Source organism: Mixophyes fleayi, chromosome 6, assembly GCF_038048845.1.
Source record: "Mixophyes fleayi isolate aMixFle1 chromosome 6, aMixFle1.hap1, whole genome shotgun sequence".
NCBI classification, from domain to species: domain Eukaryota; kingdom Metazoa; phylum Chordata; class Amphibia; order Anura; family Limnodynastidae; genus Mixophyes; species Mixophyes fleayi.
Genome location: NC_134407.1, coordinates 96446434 through 96462276, shown reverse-complemented (window position 1 = coordinate 96462276; position 15843 = coordinate 96446434). Strand labels below are relative to the sequence as shown.

The 15843-nt window shown below is 39.9% G+C and overlaps 1 protein-coding gene across 3 annotated transcripts in view; it reads left to right on the top strand.

Annotated features, from left to right (window-relative positions):
- Positions 1-15325, top strand: part of AP3M1 (adaptor related protein complex 3 subunit mu 1) — a 38150-nt gene extending 22825 nt beyond the window's left edge. For 2 of the 3 annotated variants that reach the window (XM_075217056.1, XM_075217055.1), the window contains exons 5-9: positions 6223-6308; positions 6866-6999; positions 7389-7596; positions 12869-13013; positions 14330-15325. In XM_075217056.1, the coding sequence (XP_075073157.1) occupies positions 6223-6308; positions 6866-6999; positions 7389-7596; positions 12869-13013; positions 14330-14430 (674 nt within the window). In that variant the 3' untranslated portion in view covers positions 14431-15325. Of the gene's footprint in view, positions 1-6222; positions 6309-6865; positions 7000-7388; positions 7597-8399; positions 8469-12868; positions 13014-14329 lie in introns of those variants that run through there. The other variant, XM_075217058.1, reaches the window with a different exon arrangement.
- Positions 15326-15843: the final 518 nt, after the last annotated feature.

Genomic DNA, 15843 nt, shown 5'->3' with positions numbered 1-15843 from the left:
CGTTCATCCAATTATAGGACTTTGACAGCCATTTACAATATTATTAATAAAAAAATTGCAGAGGACATACTGATCCATGTGGCACACCACTAGTTCCTTTTAACCCAATCTGAATATGTTCCATTTATAACTACCCTATGTCATCTAACATTTTAACTTATCTACCCATGTACATAGCTTTTTGCCTCAGATATAGCTCTCATTGTATGTCTGTTATGTGGTATAGTATCAAACTTTTTCAAAATCCAATTGCATCCATTATATCGCTGAGATCCAGTTTGAAATTTATTTCCTCATAAAAAGTAATCATATTTGTTTGGCATGACTGGGCCTTTATGAAACCATGCTGACACTGTTACCAAATTATTTTTACAATATATTTTGACTAGAATGTCTGTCTGTTTGTCTACAAAATCTGGCTTGCACATCTATAATTTTCAGGTTCAGATTTTTTTGTTCCACATTCACTTTCCAACAATTGTGCCACACTGACTCTGTTGGTGTATATAAACATTGTGGTCAGTGGACTGCTTTTTTTTTTTTTTTTTTTTTTTTTATTGTTTTTATTTATTTTCCACTATCTTTTTATAATATTTTATAGCATGTTTAGGCTATTCCTACACAACATATGTACTAGATTATTTTACTCATTTGTGAATACAGACTACAAAAATGATTTAAGAGGTTAACTTTCTCTTTATTATTGAATTTTTCATAGTATGTTTTACGTGACCAATATTATTGTTTTAATTGGTTGGCGTTTTACTTGCTTGAAAAATTAGGCTTACTACCTTTATAGCAATCACTTTTTCAGTTTAAATTTTTGCTAACATTTATTCTGACATATTTTGGTCTCCCCTATCTCCACCTCTTCTATGCTGTTCCTAACCAGTGCCTGTTCAAGGAGCATCAAACCTTTTTTTTTTTTTTTTTTTTTCTCCCCCCCATGTTCATTAACCTTAATGTTGTCAGTTGCTCAATTAGATCAAGAATCTGGAGAATGGTTTAAAGAGGACAAGAAAGTTGTCTATTTACTGTTGGGCAGTATTGAAAGTGGAAAACGTTGTGGATACAGTGAAATATCACAATCTACTACCACTCATTCATTTAATCCGTTTAGTTTTTCTCCTAAAATTCTGCTCGGTTTAGTTACTTTGTCATTTTGTGAGTTTGAATATTTTTATTACATTAATTGAAGTGTGCCCACAAATCTGCTTTTCTGCAAAGATGCTATAGAAAAGTGCAAAGTAAAGACCAAAGTAATTGTAGTGGGATAAATTGTAATGGCATTCTGAGTAAATAACCCACGAGTACTTCACAGGTTAAACTGTGAAACAATATTTTGGTGGTGGCAGTTTTAAAAATAATAAGTGTGTGATATAAAAGGGGATTTAAATCATTGCTTGGCAGACCAGGTTGTTTTGCTGTGATTTAAACCTTTTTAAACACACGTCACGCAGGGTCAGTTAAGTGCTGGTTTGTAACCTCAAAAAATATCCTGGCACTAAAAAAACTATGTTCTCAAATGATCAAAAAGCTGGTGATCCAATACCTGAGGGCTCTCAACTAAAAAATGGACAAAAAGCAACCATGACGCACTGGAAATTGTTATACACCACTGACCAATTGCAGAATCCATGAAGCTTGAAAGATATATTGAGTATTTATTATAATAATTGATAAAACAATCAAAAGAATAAAAGCATACAATGCAATAAAATAATCAGTGCACTGATGTAAACACCACAATCTATAGAATAATAAAAAGCATATAAAATATTTCATGATCACCTTCCTTTCTTATTCTAGGGGTCAGACACTCATTAGGCTTTGCAGAAGCTGAGTCTGGGGATCTCGCTGATTTCGCTCTCTAAGAGACCTAAGAAACAGGCTGTTTATCGCCCACCCCACCCTCCCTCGCTTCCCCGCAGCTGTTGGACATGGTGTCTGACGGTCAGCAGAAACTGAAACAGTTTCGGTTGCCAGGCAGATTCAGATCTTTCTACCTACTTCCGGCATCAGTTAAGTGGAAGGGAATCCCTAAGGTGGATCTCCTAGTGGATCATTTGTCCACGACTTCACCCACCCCTACTCAAGGTAGAGTCTCTCTGCAGGACTCAACTGACAGGAAATGTGACATTATTCTCCGCTCAGCCTATGTAGCAGCAGGGAGCTTGTTTAGACCCACCATGTAAACAGCCTTGGTTAATAAAGCCATTCCGCTATGGTCAGCCGTTGGTTAAGAGTATCCAGGCTAATGTACCTAGAACTGAGCTTCTAACATTAGCTAAATGCATCCATGAGGCCGTGTCGGTCAACTCTAGGTTCTCGGGCCTCATCATTGCCCGCCGCGCCTTATGGTTACGTTCCTGGGTGGTGCATGAGGACTCTACACACACCTTAGAAGTTTCACCATTTGATGGTATTGCGCTGTTTTGGTCCGAAATAGAACGGGTAATTCAGGTGGTCACAGGAGGCAAGGGTACCTTTTCACCTGTCAACTCCACCAAACCAAAGCTATTCTGGTTTCGTTCCTACGGGAGTGGTTTGGGTGCACCTTCTAGAGGGCAGTCCTCTGCTCCTAGAGGAGCGCACCTCAGAGGCCGGGGCTCGGCAAGATGTGGAACCCCCAGGCCAGTGAACAAGGCTGCGGCATGAACAGATCCCACTCCAGGATACTGTGGTGGGGGCTCATCTGCTACGCTTCCAGGAGTGGCGGTGGGCAGCAACTACAGACACTTGGGTGCAGGGGATTGTCACGCGGGGTTATGTCATAGACCTAGCTCAGTCTCCTGCAAGGCAACTCTTATCCACAGCTCTTCCCTCTGCCATCAGGCACAAGGTACTTCAGGATGCCATCAGGAAGCTTCTATTGCCTGGGGTAGAAAAGAGGCAAGGGTTTTTTCTCCAACCTATTCCTCGTCCTCAAGGCGGTTGGGTCATTCTGTCCTATTCTAAACCTGCAGACCCTCAACAGACAGGTCCGCGTGCTCGGATTCTGAATAGAATCCCTGCGAACTGTTTTTGTAGGCATGGAAGAGGGAGAGTTCATGGCTTCTATAGACATCAAGGTCGCTTATTTACATGTGCCTATATGGAAGAGACACCCATGTCTTCTACGCTTTGCAGTACAGAAACATCACTTTCAGTTCAGGGCACTGCCTTTTGGTCTGGTCACCACCCCAGTGTATTCACCATGGTGATGGCAGCCCTCTTGCAATCCCAAGGAGTCAGTCATTCCCTATCTGGACGACCTTCTACTGAAGGCGCCGTCCAAAGTTCTGCTTTTACACCACATACGATTCAGTTTCAAGAAGCGCACTGCTGGGTGCTGAACCTTCCCAAGTCCTTGCTCAACCCGACTCAGTAGACGCGGTTTCTGGGCCTCAATTTGAACACTGTCTCCCAGAGAGTCTACCAAGAGGTATATTTACTAAACTGCGGTTTGAACAAGGGGAGATGTTGCCTATAGCAACCAATCAGATTCTAGCTATCATATTGTAGAATGTACTAAATAAATGATGGCTAGAATCTTATTGTTTGCTATAGGCAACATCTCCCCTTGTTCAAACCCGCAGTTTAGTAAATATACTTCCAGAACTCTCATCTCAAGTATCTCTTCTCAGTTGTATAAAGCTATAGGAATCCATGGTATCGGTGTTCGAGGTGGTGCCCTTCGCATAATTTCATTCTTGTCCTCTCCAAAGAGAGAGATTATTCAAAAATGATGCCGCTCCCATGAACATTTGGACAGGCAGATCATCAGACTGTCCAGAGCCACGCACTTATCTCCCTCTCAGTGTGCTGAACAGATTCAAATCTAGAAAAGAGCCAGTCCTTCTGCGCATGTCATGGACCCTGGTCACCACAGATGCCAGTCTATCAGGCTGGGGCGCAGTCACCTGGTCTCTCCGGTTTCAGGGTCTCTGGTCTTCTCAGGAGACACTCTACCCCTCAACGTCCTGGAACGAAGGGCAGATCAGAGCGTTAATTCAGGGGCAACTGTTTCTAACCGGGAAACCCTTGAAAATCCATTCAGACAACGCCACAGCAGTGGCTTATCTAAACCACCAGGGGGAACTCGCAGCTCCATGGCAATGTGAGAGAAAACCAGGATCATGTCCTGGGTGCAAAGTCATGTTCCAATCATCTCTGCTATCTTCATTCCAGGGGTCGTAAATTTGGAAGCCGATAGTTGTCACCAGGTCCACCCAGGAGAATGGTTACTCCACTAGGAGGTCTTTGCCCTTCTGGTGCAGCGTTGGGGCACTCCAGCAATCTATCTCATGGCATCCCGACTGAATTTCAGGTACCTCTTCACAGCTCGAGATCATGGGATCCTCAAACAGATGCCATGACAATCCCATGGAGCTTTGCACTCCTGTATCTGTTTCCTCAGTTTCCCATGCATCTGCAGGTGCTAAATACAGTTAAAAAATGAACATACGCCCACAATTCTGGTGGCCCCGGATTAGCCACGCAGGGCATGGTTCTGAGACATTCAGGGAATGGCGGGCGATCCATCCTTCAGTCTACCTAGTCTTCCAGATCTTCAAGTTCAGGGTCCTCTTCTTTGCCATTATTTACATCAAATGATTTTGATGGTGTGGTTGTTGAGACCTTGATTCTCCAAACGAGAGCGTTCTCGCGGTGTGGTGAGCACCATGATCTGAGCACGAAAACTTTCATCTTCAGCCATTTACCATCAGGTCTGGAAGGTATACATCCTCTGGTGTGAATCTCGAGTTTGTAACATTTTTACAGACTGGTCTGCATAAAGGACTCCATCTGGGTTCGTTTAGGGTGCAAGTTACTGCACTCTCTATATTTTCAGCGCTGACTGGCAGTTTTACCAGAGGTACAGACCTTCCGTCAGGGTGTCTAACTCGTTCAGCCGCCCGTTGTACATCCAGTTAAAGCATGGGATCTCAACCTTGTGCTGAGGGCTCTCACTAGAGAGCCCAACATCCCTTTGAGCCTTTGGTTTCAGTGGATCTACACCATGTTACTTGGAAGGCGTTATTCTTAGCCATTGCGTCTGTTCAGCATATCTGAGCTGGGAACGGTTTGCTGCAATCCTTTATTCTTGGATTTTCACGAGGGTAGAGTGGTTCTTTGCACTAAACCCTCCTTTGTTTCAAAGGGGGTATCCTGGTTCTATTTGAATCAGGAAATTGTTGTTCCAGCATTCCATCCTTCTACATCTTCAGATGACACTTTACCCTTGTTGGACGTTTCTCGTACACTTCCGTGTTATGTCGATCACGCGGTTTCTATTAAAAGACCAACAACCTCTTCATTCTCTATGATGTGCATAAGAGGGGCTGGCCTGCTTCCAAGCGGTCCATTGCTCGTTGGATCACTTCCACCATTCAGTTGGCTTATGTCCATGCCCCTCACCCTGTGCCGGAGGCTTTGAAAGCACATTCCACTAGGGATGTGGGCGAGTCTTGGCCCCGCCACGTCATGGTACTTTGGCGGAGCAGAAGTGGCAATGTTGTCGTCTGTTCATACTTTCTCAAAATTCTACAGGTTGCAGGGCTTTACATCTGTGGCAGCTTTGGTATGTCCTCAATGTAACGGAGTGTCCCCCCAATTGTAGCAAAGAGAGAAGAGGATTTGTACTCGCCGTAAAATCGGTTTCTCCGACTCCATTGGTGGACACTGCGAACCCTTCTTTTCCTCTGAAATTGGTTCTGTTTGGTTATGGTTTTTGCCTTGTTGGCTCTTCTTCTTTGCTTGGTTAAACAAAACTAAGCTTGCTTTTTCAGAGTTGGTTCATAGTTGTTGAGCAGTGGGATATCGCCAAGTATGATAAGTAAGTGCTTAAACTCCTAGACCATCTACTATACCCTAATGTAACACAGTGTTCCCCAATGGAGTCTGAGAAACAGATTTTACAATGAGTAAAAACCCTCTTTTCTGTGCACTTTTGCAAATTGACTTCGTGTTAAAGTGCATGCTGTATACAGGGTGTACTGTCAATGGAATGTCTGCAGATCACATTCTTTACAGAGGGCCATTTGCTGTAAATTATTACTGTACATTGTTATCCTTCAAATATTGGACAGGTGACTGAGTACATTGAAAAGAGAAACTACATATTGATACTCAAGTTCTAACCTTTTTACTGTATTTTAATACTGTGTAACACTGTACAATTCATGACCCATCCTCAGCTGATATAGGGGTTATCTAACATTATTTCTATTTCCACGGCAGGTTCCACAGTGTTTGCAGAGATCCAAGGAGTGGTGGAAGCCTGTGTTAAGCTGTCTGGTATGCCCGACCTGACTCTGTCTTTCATGGTAAAATAAGTCAATATATTATGTCAACATTGTTATTTTTTTCCTTTTGATAATCCTATGGTATTTAGTTTGAAATACAAATGCTATTCGTGGTTGCACTAGAGTTGTTGGGAGTTGTCACCTATGGCTGGGTTTAAAGTCGCAGATCTCTCATATACACTAGCTCCATTTTCTGAAGTTTTCCCAAATGACTTATCTGACTCGCTAAAAAAAAATACAAAGATTTGTACAAACAAATGACTCAGAATGTACAGAAAATCAGCAATTTAACAGCCCATTTGAAGCACTACCAGTTTTCATTTTGTCTTTTTTTAGATGCCTTCTGTATGTTTGTGCTAAAAATTCCTGCTCCTAGTCCACATCTCTATATGTACCACTCCTATTCTATACTGGTGGTAGATGTGCTTTACCTTGTGACAACTTTGTTCTAAAGAGGAGAAAATGGGAGAGAGCAGAATAGGACGTCCGATCCTTACAAAGCTATTTACAGTGAGAAAGGGCTTTATATGAAAATTGCTGCAAGTAATGTCCTGCTAATACTCTTACTCTATTCGCAGAACCCGCGGCTCCTGGATGATGTCAGCTTCCACCCTTGTGTACGTTTCAAGCGCTGGGAATCAGAAAGAGTTCTCTCCTTCATTCCCCCTGATGGCAACTTTCGGCTGATGTCATATCGAGTTAGCTCACAAAAGTATGTTCTAAAAATCTAAGTTACGCAGTGAGCAAGATCCCTTCACTAGCAGCCCATACAGTTTATGCAGCTAAAAGATAAAATACTTTGATCTTTTTCATAGTATATGAAAAAGATCAAATATAGGGCTTTATTTATTTAGCGCCACTAATTCCGCAGCGCTGTACAGAGAACTCACATCAGTCCCTACCCCATTGGGGCTTACAGTCTAAATTCCCTAACACACACACAGACTAGGGTCAATGTTAGTAGCCAATTAACCTACCAGTATGTTTTTGGAGTGTGGGAGGAAACCCATGCAAACACAGGGAGAACATACAAACTCCTCATAGATAAGGCCATGGTCGAGAATTGAACTTCACAAACATATTTATCTTTTTCTCCCATAGCCTGGTTGCCATTCCAGTATACTTAAAGCACAACATCACCTTCCAGGAGAACAGCTCAAGTGGAAGGTTTGATGTGACTGTCGGTCCCAAGCAGAACATGGGAAAGATTGTGGAAAGCGTTGTGCTCACTGTAAACATGCCAAAAGTTGTACTAAACATGAACCTCACCCCAACACAAGGAACGTACATGTTTGATCCGGTTACCAAAGTAAGTCAATTTTTTTTTAACCAATTCACTATTAGGAAGCAGTATTATTAGTGAACGACGAGGCCCCACATTATTATTAGTTGTGGCAGAGCCAAAAATAATCATGAAACTTGCCTGATTTTGTTGGCAATTAACTGAATTGAGTAATGTCAGTTAACTTAATATATTTCAGCACTATTGACACTATAGCCACCCATTGTTTTCTACCACTTTGTAAATTTATTTTGATGATAAAGATAACATATAGAAAAACAAGTCATGCTTTCATAGTTTTCCTTTTTTGCCTACCAATCCATTTAATTGAGGCAGTAGTACTAACTACTGTGCAGTAGACAATTATTGGTCAAGTCCCTTAAAACAGATATTTTACTTTTGCCCAGTCTATCCTCTTTCTTACACCCCCTCAGAAAATGGACACCGAGCTGATCTACACAGTACAAAAGACAAAGGAGTCAATTCTTAAACAGTCATTTTATATTTGAATAAATATACAGGAATCTGTTATTTTCTGTCTGGTGGAACTGAGGTTTGATATTAAATCCCAACTTTATATTTACTTTTAATTCGCTGTCACAACCAATGCTTGCTGGTCATGGTACAACATGTGCATCTGCTGACAAATAAACCAGCCTTTAGAACAGTCCCTTAGATGTGTATTCTGTTAGGTGGTTGCTAACTGCCTTGATCATGATGTGACTTTTGTTGTGACATGTTGCATCTAGTTGAGTAAAATGTATCCTTTCTATTGCTACTGACTGAATGCAGAATCTGCTACTTTTTCACTGCTCTTCTTAATTTCATAGATCAATAACTGACCCTATTTTTACTTTTGCTGCTTAATCGCAGTGAACTTGCCACATTGGGGGTAGGACAATGTTTATCTGCCATATTCTCTGTATGTATTCACCACTAACAAAAGTGATTAAATCTGCTTTAAGTAATACATTTAATACGCTTTTATGTAATTTCTAATCTTGGAAATTAAATTTATATATGCTGATATACCCAATTATGATATTGCAGTTTACAGAAGAATTGTCAGAATGTCTTGAGCAGATTAACTATAATATAGGGGACGGGTCACTAATTTTATTTCAGAGTTCCAAATATATGTAAATGTAAAATTGGACTGATGTCAACTGTCAGAATATAAAATACATAAATAACTATTATAACTTTGTATTAATTGATGTAAGTTAACTAGCCTCACCAGTTATGGAGTATTGAGGTAAAGTGACAGTCCCTTGCTATGCAGCAGCTGCAAGTAGTGGAGAGATGCCTTAATAAGGGATGAGGGTCATGCATAGAGGTGTAAAATAATAGATTATGAAATTTATCTGCCTTATCTGACATTGTAAATGATTAAGGTGCTGACAATAACATTTTCACTGCTTTCCATAACTAAAATATTTCACATTTATCCTAATGGGGAACACTTGTTTCGAGTGCAGTGAATGAAGCTTGAGCAGTTTTGAAATTACTGATGACTTCTACTGGGGACCCAGCCACTACCGCCAGCTGTAGTGCCTCGGATCTCCAGGCCACCAGCAACATTGAACCGGGACACACACCAGAAGCGCAGTAACAATAAGTGGCAAACTTAAGTCTATCTAAGACCATGCAGTGCGTAGTTCAGTTATCCTCTGCCTTGAAAAGGATCCTTGCAACTGTCACCACATATGGACCACTCAAGCATCTACTTCTGATGGTCCACTAAGGCCACCCTTAAAACCGTTTACATGTAGACAGGGGCCTCAGTGCCTTCTCAGATTCCAGTTCATTCCCATCATTATCCATTTTGAGCCCAACCCTTTGGCCTGGCTACAGCACCAAGAGTATTCACAAAGATCACGCAAGGGATGGTAGCCCTTCTCATGTCAAGAGGGTGACAGTCTTCTCTTTCCTGAATGATCTGCTGATCAAGGTGAATTCCTTGGCCTTGCTTCAGTCGCATGTTTGGGTTACCGCTTCGGGTTTAGAGACTGACTGTTGGATAATTAACTACAGGTGATCCAACCTGACCCATTCCCAGCATTTGATCTTCCTGGGCCTTCTGTTCCCAGGGTCTTTGGACCTGGGAAGAATCCAAGCTACTGATCAATATGCTGAAACTCAGAAGTATTCAGCGCTCTAGCCACAGGGCACAAGTTTGAGGAAGGACCATAAAGGGTCAATCGAACAATGCCATGATGGTGTCTTAGCTAAATCACCAGGGGGGCAAGAAGAGAGCCCTGGCAATGAGAGAGACTGTCTGAATTTTTCATTTGGTGGAACAGAATGTACCAGCCATTTAAGCAGTCTTTATCACATGGGTAGAGAACTGTGAATCAGACTTCCTCAGCAGGTCCTTCATCCTGGAAAATGGTCCTTTCACCAATAGGTATCCCAGCAGCAAGTACTATGGTGGTGTCTTTATGGTGAACCACAAAGTTAAGCTCTTCTGCTTCAGAACAAGGGATCTGCAGGCATTTTTACTAGACATCATGTCGGTTCCTTGGAATTTCCAAAGTAAAAAGAAGATGGAGTTCAGGTGATTCTTATGGCACATGACTGGCCCAGGAGGTCTTGGTACACCAACATCCTAGGCATAGCAAAAAACCCAAAATGGCACCTTCCTCCAAGACCAGACCTGTTAAGCTAGGGCCCTTTCTTCCACCAGAGTATACATCTGGTGGAAGAAGGGGCCCTGTATTTTTTTCTTTTATTACATTATGAAAGTGCATTGACATTTTATCACTATTATTGAATTGATAATCATCTGTACTACATCTGTTGTGCTTTTACTTGTTCACTGCATAAGGGTCCCATTTATCAAGATTGGCCACCTTGATAATTGACCAATACACTACTTATTGAAGTGCTCAACTGAATAATTCTATCTAAGGGTCAGACTCATAACTGATTGTTTGAGAACATTCACCGTTAGTTTATGTACATCTCATCTTTCTGTCTTTTCTCATCTGAATATGTTTGGCATAAATGCATGGTACCACCATAATCTTCTATATCATTGGTAATTGTAACATGATTATGTTTATGGAAGTTTGATCATATCAACATTTAAAATCATACTATCAGACGCCTTGGGAAACTCCTTGTACAATTGTTAGTTAGAAGAGTTGGAACCCCCTCCCCCCCATCCGCCATACACAATATCTTGGGAAGCACAGACAACTATTTTTTTTCCTTACATACAATAGTTTGAGGTACTAGTATTATCCACAAAGTTACTGATGGAATGATGATACATGATCAAACAGTACTCGTTTTTGTACAGTTTTGGGCACAGCCTGGCAGGAGGTAAACTAGCCCTCTTTTCCGACCAGGCCCCAAGAAGTCTGAAATATTTAATTCAAAGATTATCAGGAAGTGAGTTGTTTTTTAAACTTGGATTTTAAATGCAATGCAAAGTTACATTTACACTAATCTGTTACATCCTAATACTTGTATCCTGAATCTACATTATTTAGACAGGTTCCTGTCTCTCTAACAAGTGACAACAGGTAACAACCTCTTGCTGGGCTTTCAGGCCAAAGCAGGTTTTTGTCACTTCTGCGTTGAAAAAGATCTAATTAGGCTAATTGGGGTTTCCACTAACAAAGTTACAAAACCAAATCATGACATACTGTCTCAGAAGCTACAAATCAATACCTCAGAAATTAATTAATTTCCTATACAGAAATACAATATAATAAAATCGGTACATTTGCAAAGATAAAAAGATACACCGTATCTCTAATTAAAATAGATATCTACAATAAGTTATTCTTGTGTTATCCAGCCACACAAGGGGTTCTCTGACACTGGCGCCCAAACCTTGATCAAAGCTCAAAAACCTGTTTTAGTTAGGAATTATAGAAATATTTAAATGTCCTTGGGTGTTTACTTATCTGCGGGTTTGAAAAATTGGAGATGTTGCCTATAGCAACCAATCAGATTCTGGTTCTCATTTATTTAGTACATTCTACAAAATGACAGCTAAAATCTGATTGGTTGCTATAGGCAACATCTCCACTTTTTCAAACACACAGTTTAGTAAATATACCCTCTCGTGTGAATTGAAGGTGTTTCCTACCTTTTCATTCAGGTTGGACAGGTTACTTCTATTCCTGGAGAAGAGTCTGGAAAGAGGTTAAAAACCTGGCTCCTTGAATTTTCGGGTCCCCGTCCTGTTTTATTTTCGAGAAAAGTAACACTTACCTGACGTTCAGACCTTCTTGCTGGGAGTGAGGCATGTGTAGACTCAACTTTGCAGAATATCCTTCTTTTGAGTCTGAGTTGAAGTACTTTATGTGGAAGATCACTTTCCTGTTTGATATCTCCACAGCCCGTAAAGAGAGTTTCAGAGTGGGGGGACTCCCATCTTCCACAAGGATTGGGTTCTGCTTATAACTAAGCCTGCCCTTCAGCCCAAGTTGGCCTCCAGTTGCCACCTGAACGAAGATACTGCGATTCCGGCCTTGGGCCAGGATAAGTGTCCAGAGGAAGAGGGCTCCCTGGACTTGGTTAGGTACTCACATATTTACATGGACAGGACTGAGGATTTACGCCGTACGGATGACCTCTTGGTCCTATATGATGTCCACACGAGAGGCTGGCCAGCCTCTAAGAAGACCATTGCAAGGTGGATTACTTTAATAATTTACCAGGTTAACATTGTGGGGGGGCTGCGCATTTCATTAGATCGGCCAGTGTCTCTTTGGCAAAACAGCACAGGGCCTCTGAGCAGCTGTGTAGTACAGCTATCTGGTCCTCAATGCACACCTTCACAAATTTCTACAGATTTTATACCTTTGCCTCCAAAGGTGCCATTTTTGGAGATAAAGTGATGCACACCATGACTTCTGAGCAAGCACCCTTCCTTATGTACAGCTTTGGAACTTCCATAGCGTTCCAGTGTCCCCCATTCGAATGAATGAGGAAATGGGATTTTTGTACTTGCATGAAATTCTTTCCTGAATCGAATGGGAGACACTAGATGCCCTCCCTGTATGCTCTTTGTTTTTGTTCCTTTTTTCTTTCTCGTTTTCTTATTTGTCACTGTTATCCTTTTGTTAGGATTCTGATTCTCTCTTTTCCCTCTTGGTTCTGTCCTTGGGGGCTTTGTGGAACAAATATTAAGATCTATAGGTCAGCCGATGGGGTATAGACGGGGAGAAACTTCAGCTGTGCCGGTTTTAAGTGCCCAAGCTCCAGTCACTGCACTCTAAAACAAATGGGGAACACTGGGGTATAGAGAAAACCATAACATTATCTCCACTGTCATTATTAGGTTCTTACCTGGGACATTGGTAAGATAAATATACAGAAGCTACCTAATTTAAAAGGAATCTCCTCTCTGCAATCTGGAGCCCTAAAACCAGAAGAGAACCCCAGCTTAAACATTAACTTCAAGATCCAACAGTTTGCAATATCAGGTCTGTATAATTTTTTAGAGTTTTGCAAATCAGTCTGCGCTCTTATATCTTGCTCATGCTTGCTTGGCTACCCCACCCCACAAGTAGCCAATTAGCATTATCTTAATTATATAATCTGCTTGATGCACATAAACATGTAGAACAATACATAAACCATAGAGGACTATATTTTTAAGAGCTTATAATCTAGAGCAAGGTTTCTTAGCCAGGGTTTATGAACAGTTGTTCTTCCTGTTAATTTGACATTTTCAAATTATGTTATTTTGGTATGTAGTAGAGTAATAGTTACTATTACACTTGGTCTTCAATTGCAACGTTACAACTTTAGAACAGTTTCAAATGTACCTTTTCCATTATAATTATGGATATCTGTTGAAATATAGTAGCATTTTAAAGGTAACTCCACAATTTTCTTTTATTTAAACAAACATTTTTTCATATTAAAGCTTTATTTGCACTTTTTATTTTTTCAGGAAGTAGACATTATGGGTCTCTTCCGTATGGGGAGTCTACTTATTTGTAAAGCTTATTTTCATGTTTCTTTCATGTGTAGTAAATTCATCTAATGCAGAAAAATTTTGGGCTTGCACTGTTTTGTGAGACAGTGGTTTTGTAGCTTTTATCAGATTTTCAAAGGTGTCTGTCGCCCATTAAATGCAATTTAGCTAGGGGTTGTGTATCTTGTTCCACAATGACTTTACTGTTAAAAGGCCATTCTGTACACATTACCTTGTATTAGACCTCTGGCCCTGCTTATTGCTATTCATTGTGTATAACATTCACCTTTTATATTTTTGCTGTACTTAAAGTAAATGAGAAATTACATTGAAGTAAATGCTAGTTCCTATATATTGTTTCTATCTGTAGATACATTGATATTATCATCGAAATGGAAGTATGATAGGCCTGTGACTTGGCCAGCTGCTAATCTGTGCTGGTCAATACCATTTGAGGAATGGGATTTTAATGGGAACTTGGCTATAATGGTTTTGGTTGTTGTACTACTCGTTTAAAACTTGTTGTTTTCAGTAGTTTAATAATATTTGTTTATGAAGTTCATTTACCAGAAATTAATGGTAATTACAAATATTATCAAAATGAAATACAATTATATTCTGTCAAAAGAAACAGTCTGAAATTTGCTTGGTTAGACTAACCTATTTAAAAACAATGATTTTAAACAGTCATTTGCATATCACTCCATACTCCTTAATACTGCATACAGACCCAAATGGGGGGTGGGGAGATAAATATTGCATAAATTGGGAGCACTAAGACCGCCTTTCAAAATGTTCTGAACACAACTCTATCTGCAGGACTAAAGGTGAATCGACTGGATATGTACGGTGAAAAATACAAGCCTTTTAAAGGAGTGAAATATCTCACAAAAGCAGGAAAGTTCCAGGTGCGCACATAACACATGCTACATCTATACTGCAAGGAGGAGGAGTACACAAGGCCTATTCCAACCCTGAACATGTCTCCAAATGTTTTCACTTGTGCCTAGTAACAGTACAGATTCAAATTGCGATTTAGGGACTCTAGAAATAGGCAGTAGTGGAAATGCCAAAATATAAAAGGGAACAATCTGGTTATTCCACAGAACTGAATATATATACATTTATTATATGGGGTGACATTGAATTGTGCCTTCTCCAAATAATGAATGAGTAATGTTACCTGCCAGTAGGGTAATGGAATAAAATAATGGATCCAAATCAATTCTAAGTCCTTTTTTATGCTGCTGTTTTTTATAGGAGTAAAGACAAATACCATAATCATCAAATATCTGCCAATTTCAACATTGCAATGAAGTTCTTTAATGTAGAATTTTTTTTTATTTTTTTTGACCATCTATAAAAAAAAAAAGTGCTATTCATGTATTATACATATCTCCATTGTATCTATTGCATGTGTGAGGCCAAAACTACATTGTAGTCATCTAAAGCTGGGGTACACACTACAGTAATTATCGTGTAGTTCACACAATAAATGTGACTATTTGGTCAGATATCGCATTAGTGTGTACTCTCCTATGATCATGTTTTATCGTACCAAAACACACCGTATTGTTTGATTTGGTTTTCTAAAATCCCACATTTGCCCGACCGTTTCATTGATCGTTATTTTTGGGAAGTGTGTATGGACTCCCAACCAGCACTGTAGGCAGATCTCTATAGTGTGTGCAGACACTACTTTCAGTAGCTGTTATGAGATACGAAGAGCATAGATCTGCAGGTAAATTATGTAGGTGTGTACACATAAATCGGCATGCTCATTCGGACATTATCATTGGTAAAATTGTTACACAATTTGCATCTGCAGTAATTTTATGTAGTGTGTACTCAGCTTTAAACTAGTTTTTATTTGTGTATCACATTTTATATTCCGTGTATAAGATGTATACACACCACTGTAATAGAACACTGTCTATTATGTTAATCTTTATGAAATATCCATTATTCTTGCCTTTATTCCAGCATAAGCAAATGTATTGAGCCTTTCACTGACCTAGGTTTGTCCATTGAAGGATTTCTTTTTTTTTTCTTTTCACCTGTACCATCAGCAAAATAGCTGGTATCAGAATGTTGGAAAGTGTTAGATTGTGGTTTATGTTTAAAACTTAAAGGAAAAAAAGAGTGATAATATAATTGGTGTCATCATGTATTTAAATTATGGTTTATGTAACACTGCTTCATGTGTACATGAAGATAGATGTGAAAAGCCAGAGTGACTTCTTGTAATATGGTTTGGGTATAAAATGTTTAAATTAAAAAAAAAAAAAACACACCCTACTGAACTAATGTTGTGATTGAATTATTTAGCTTTA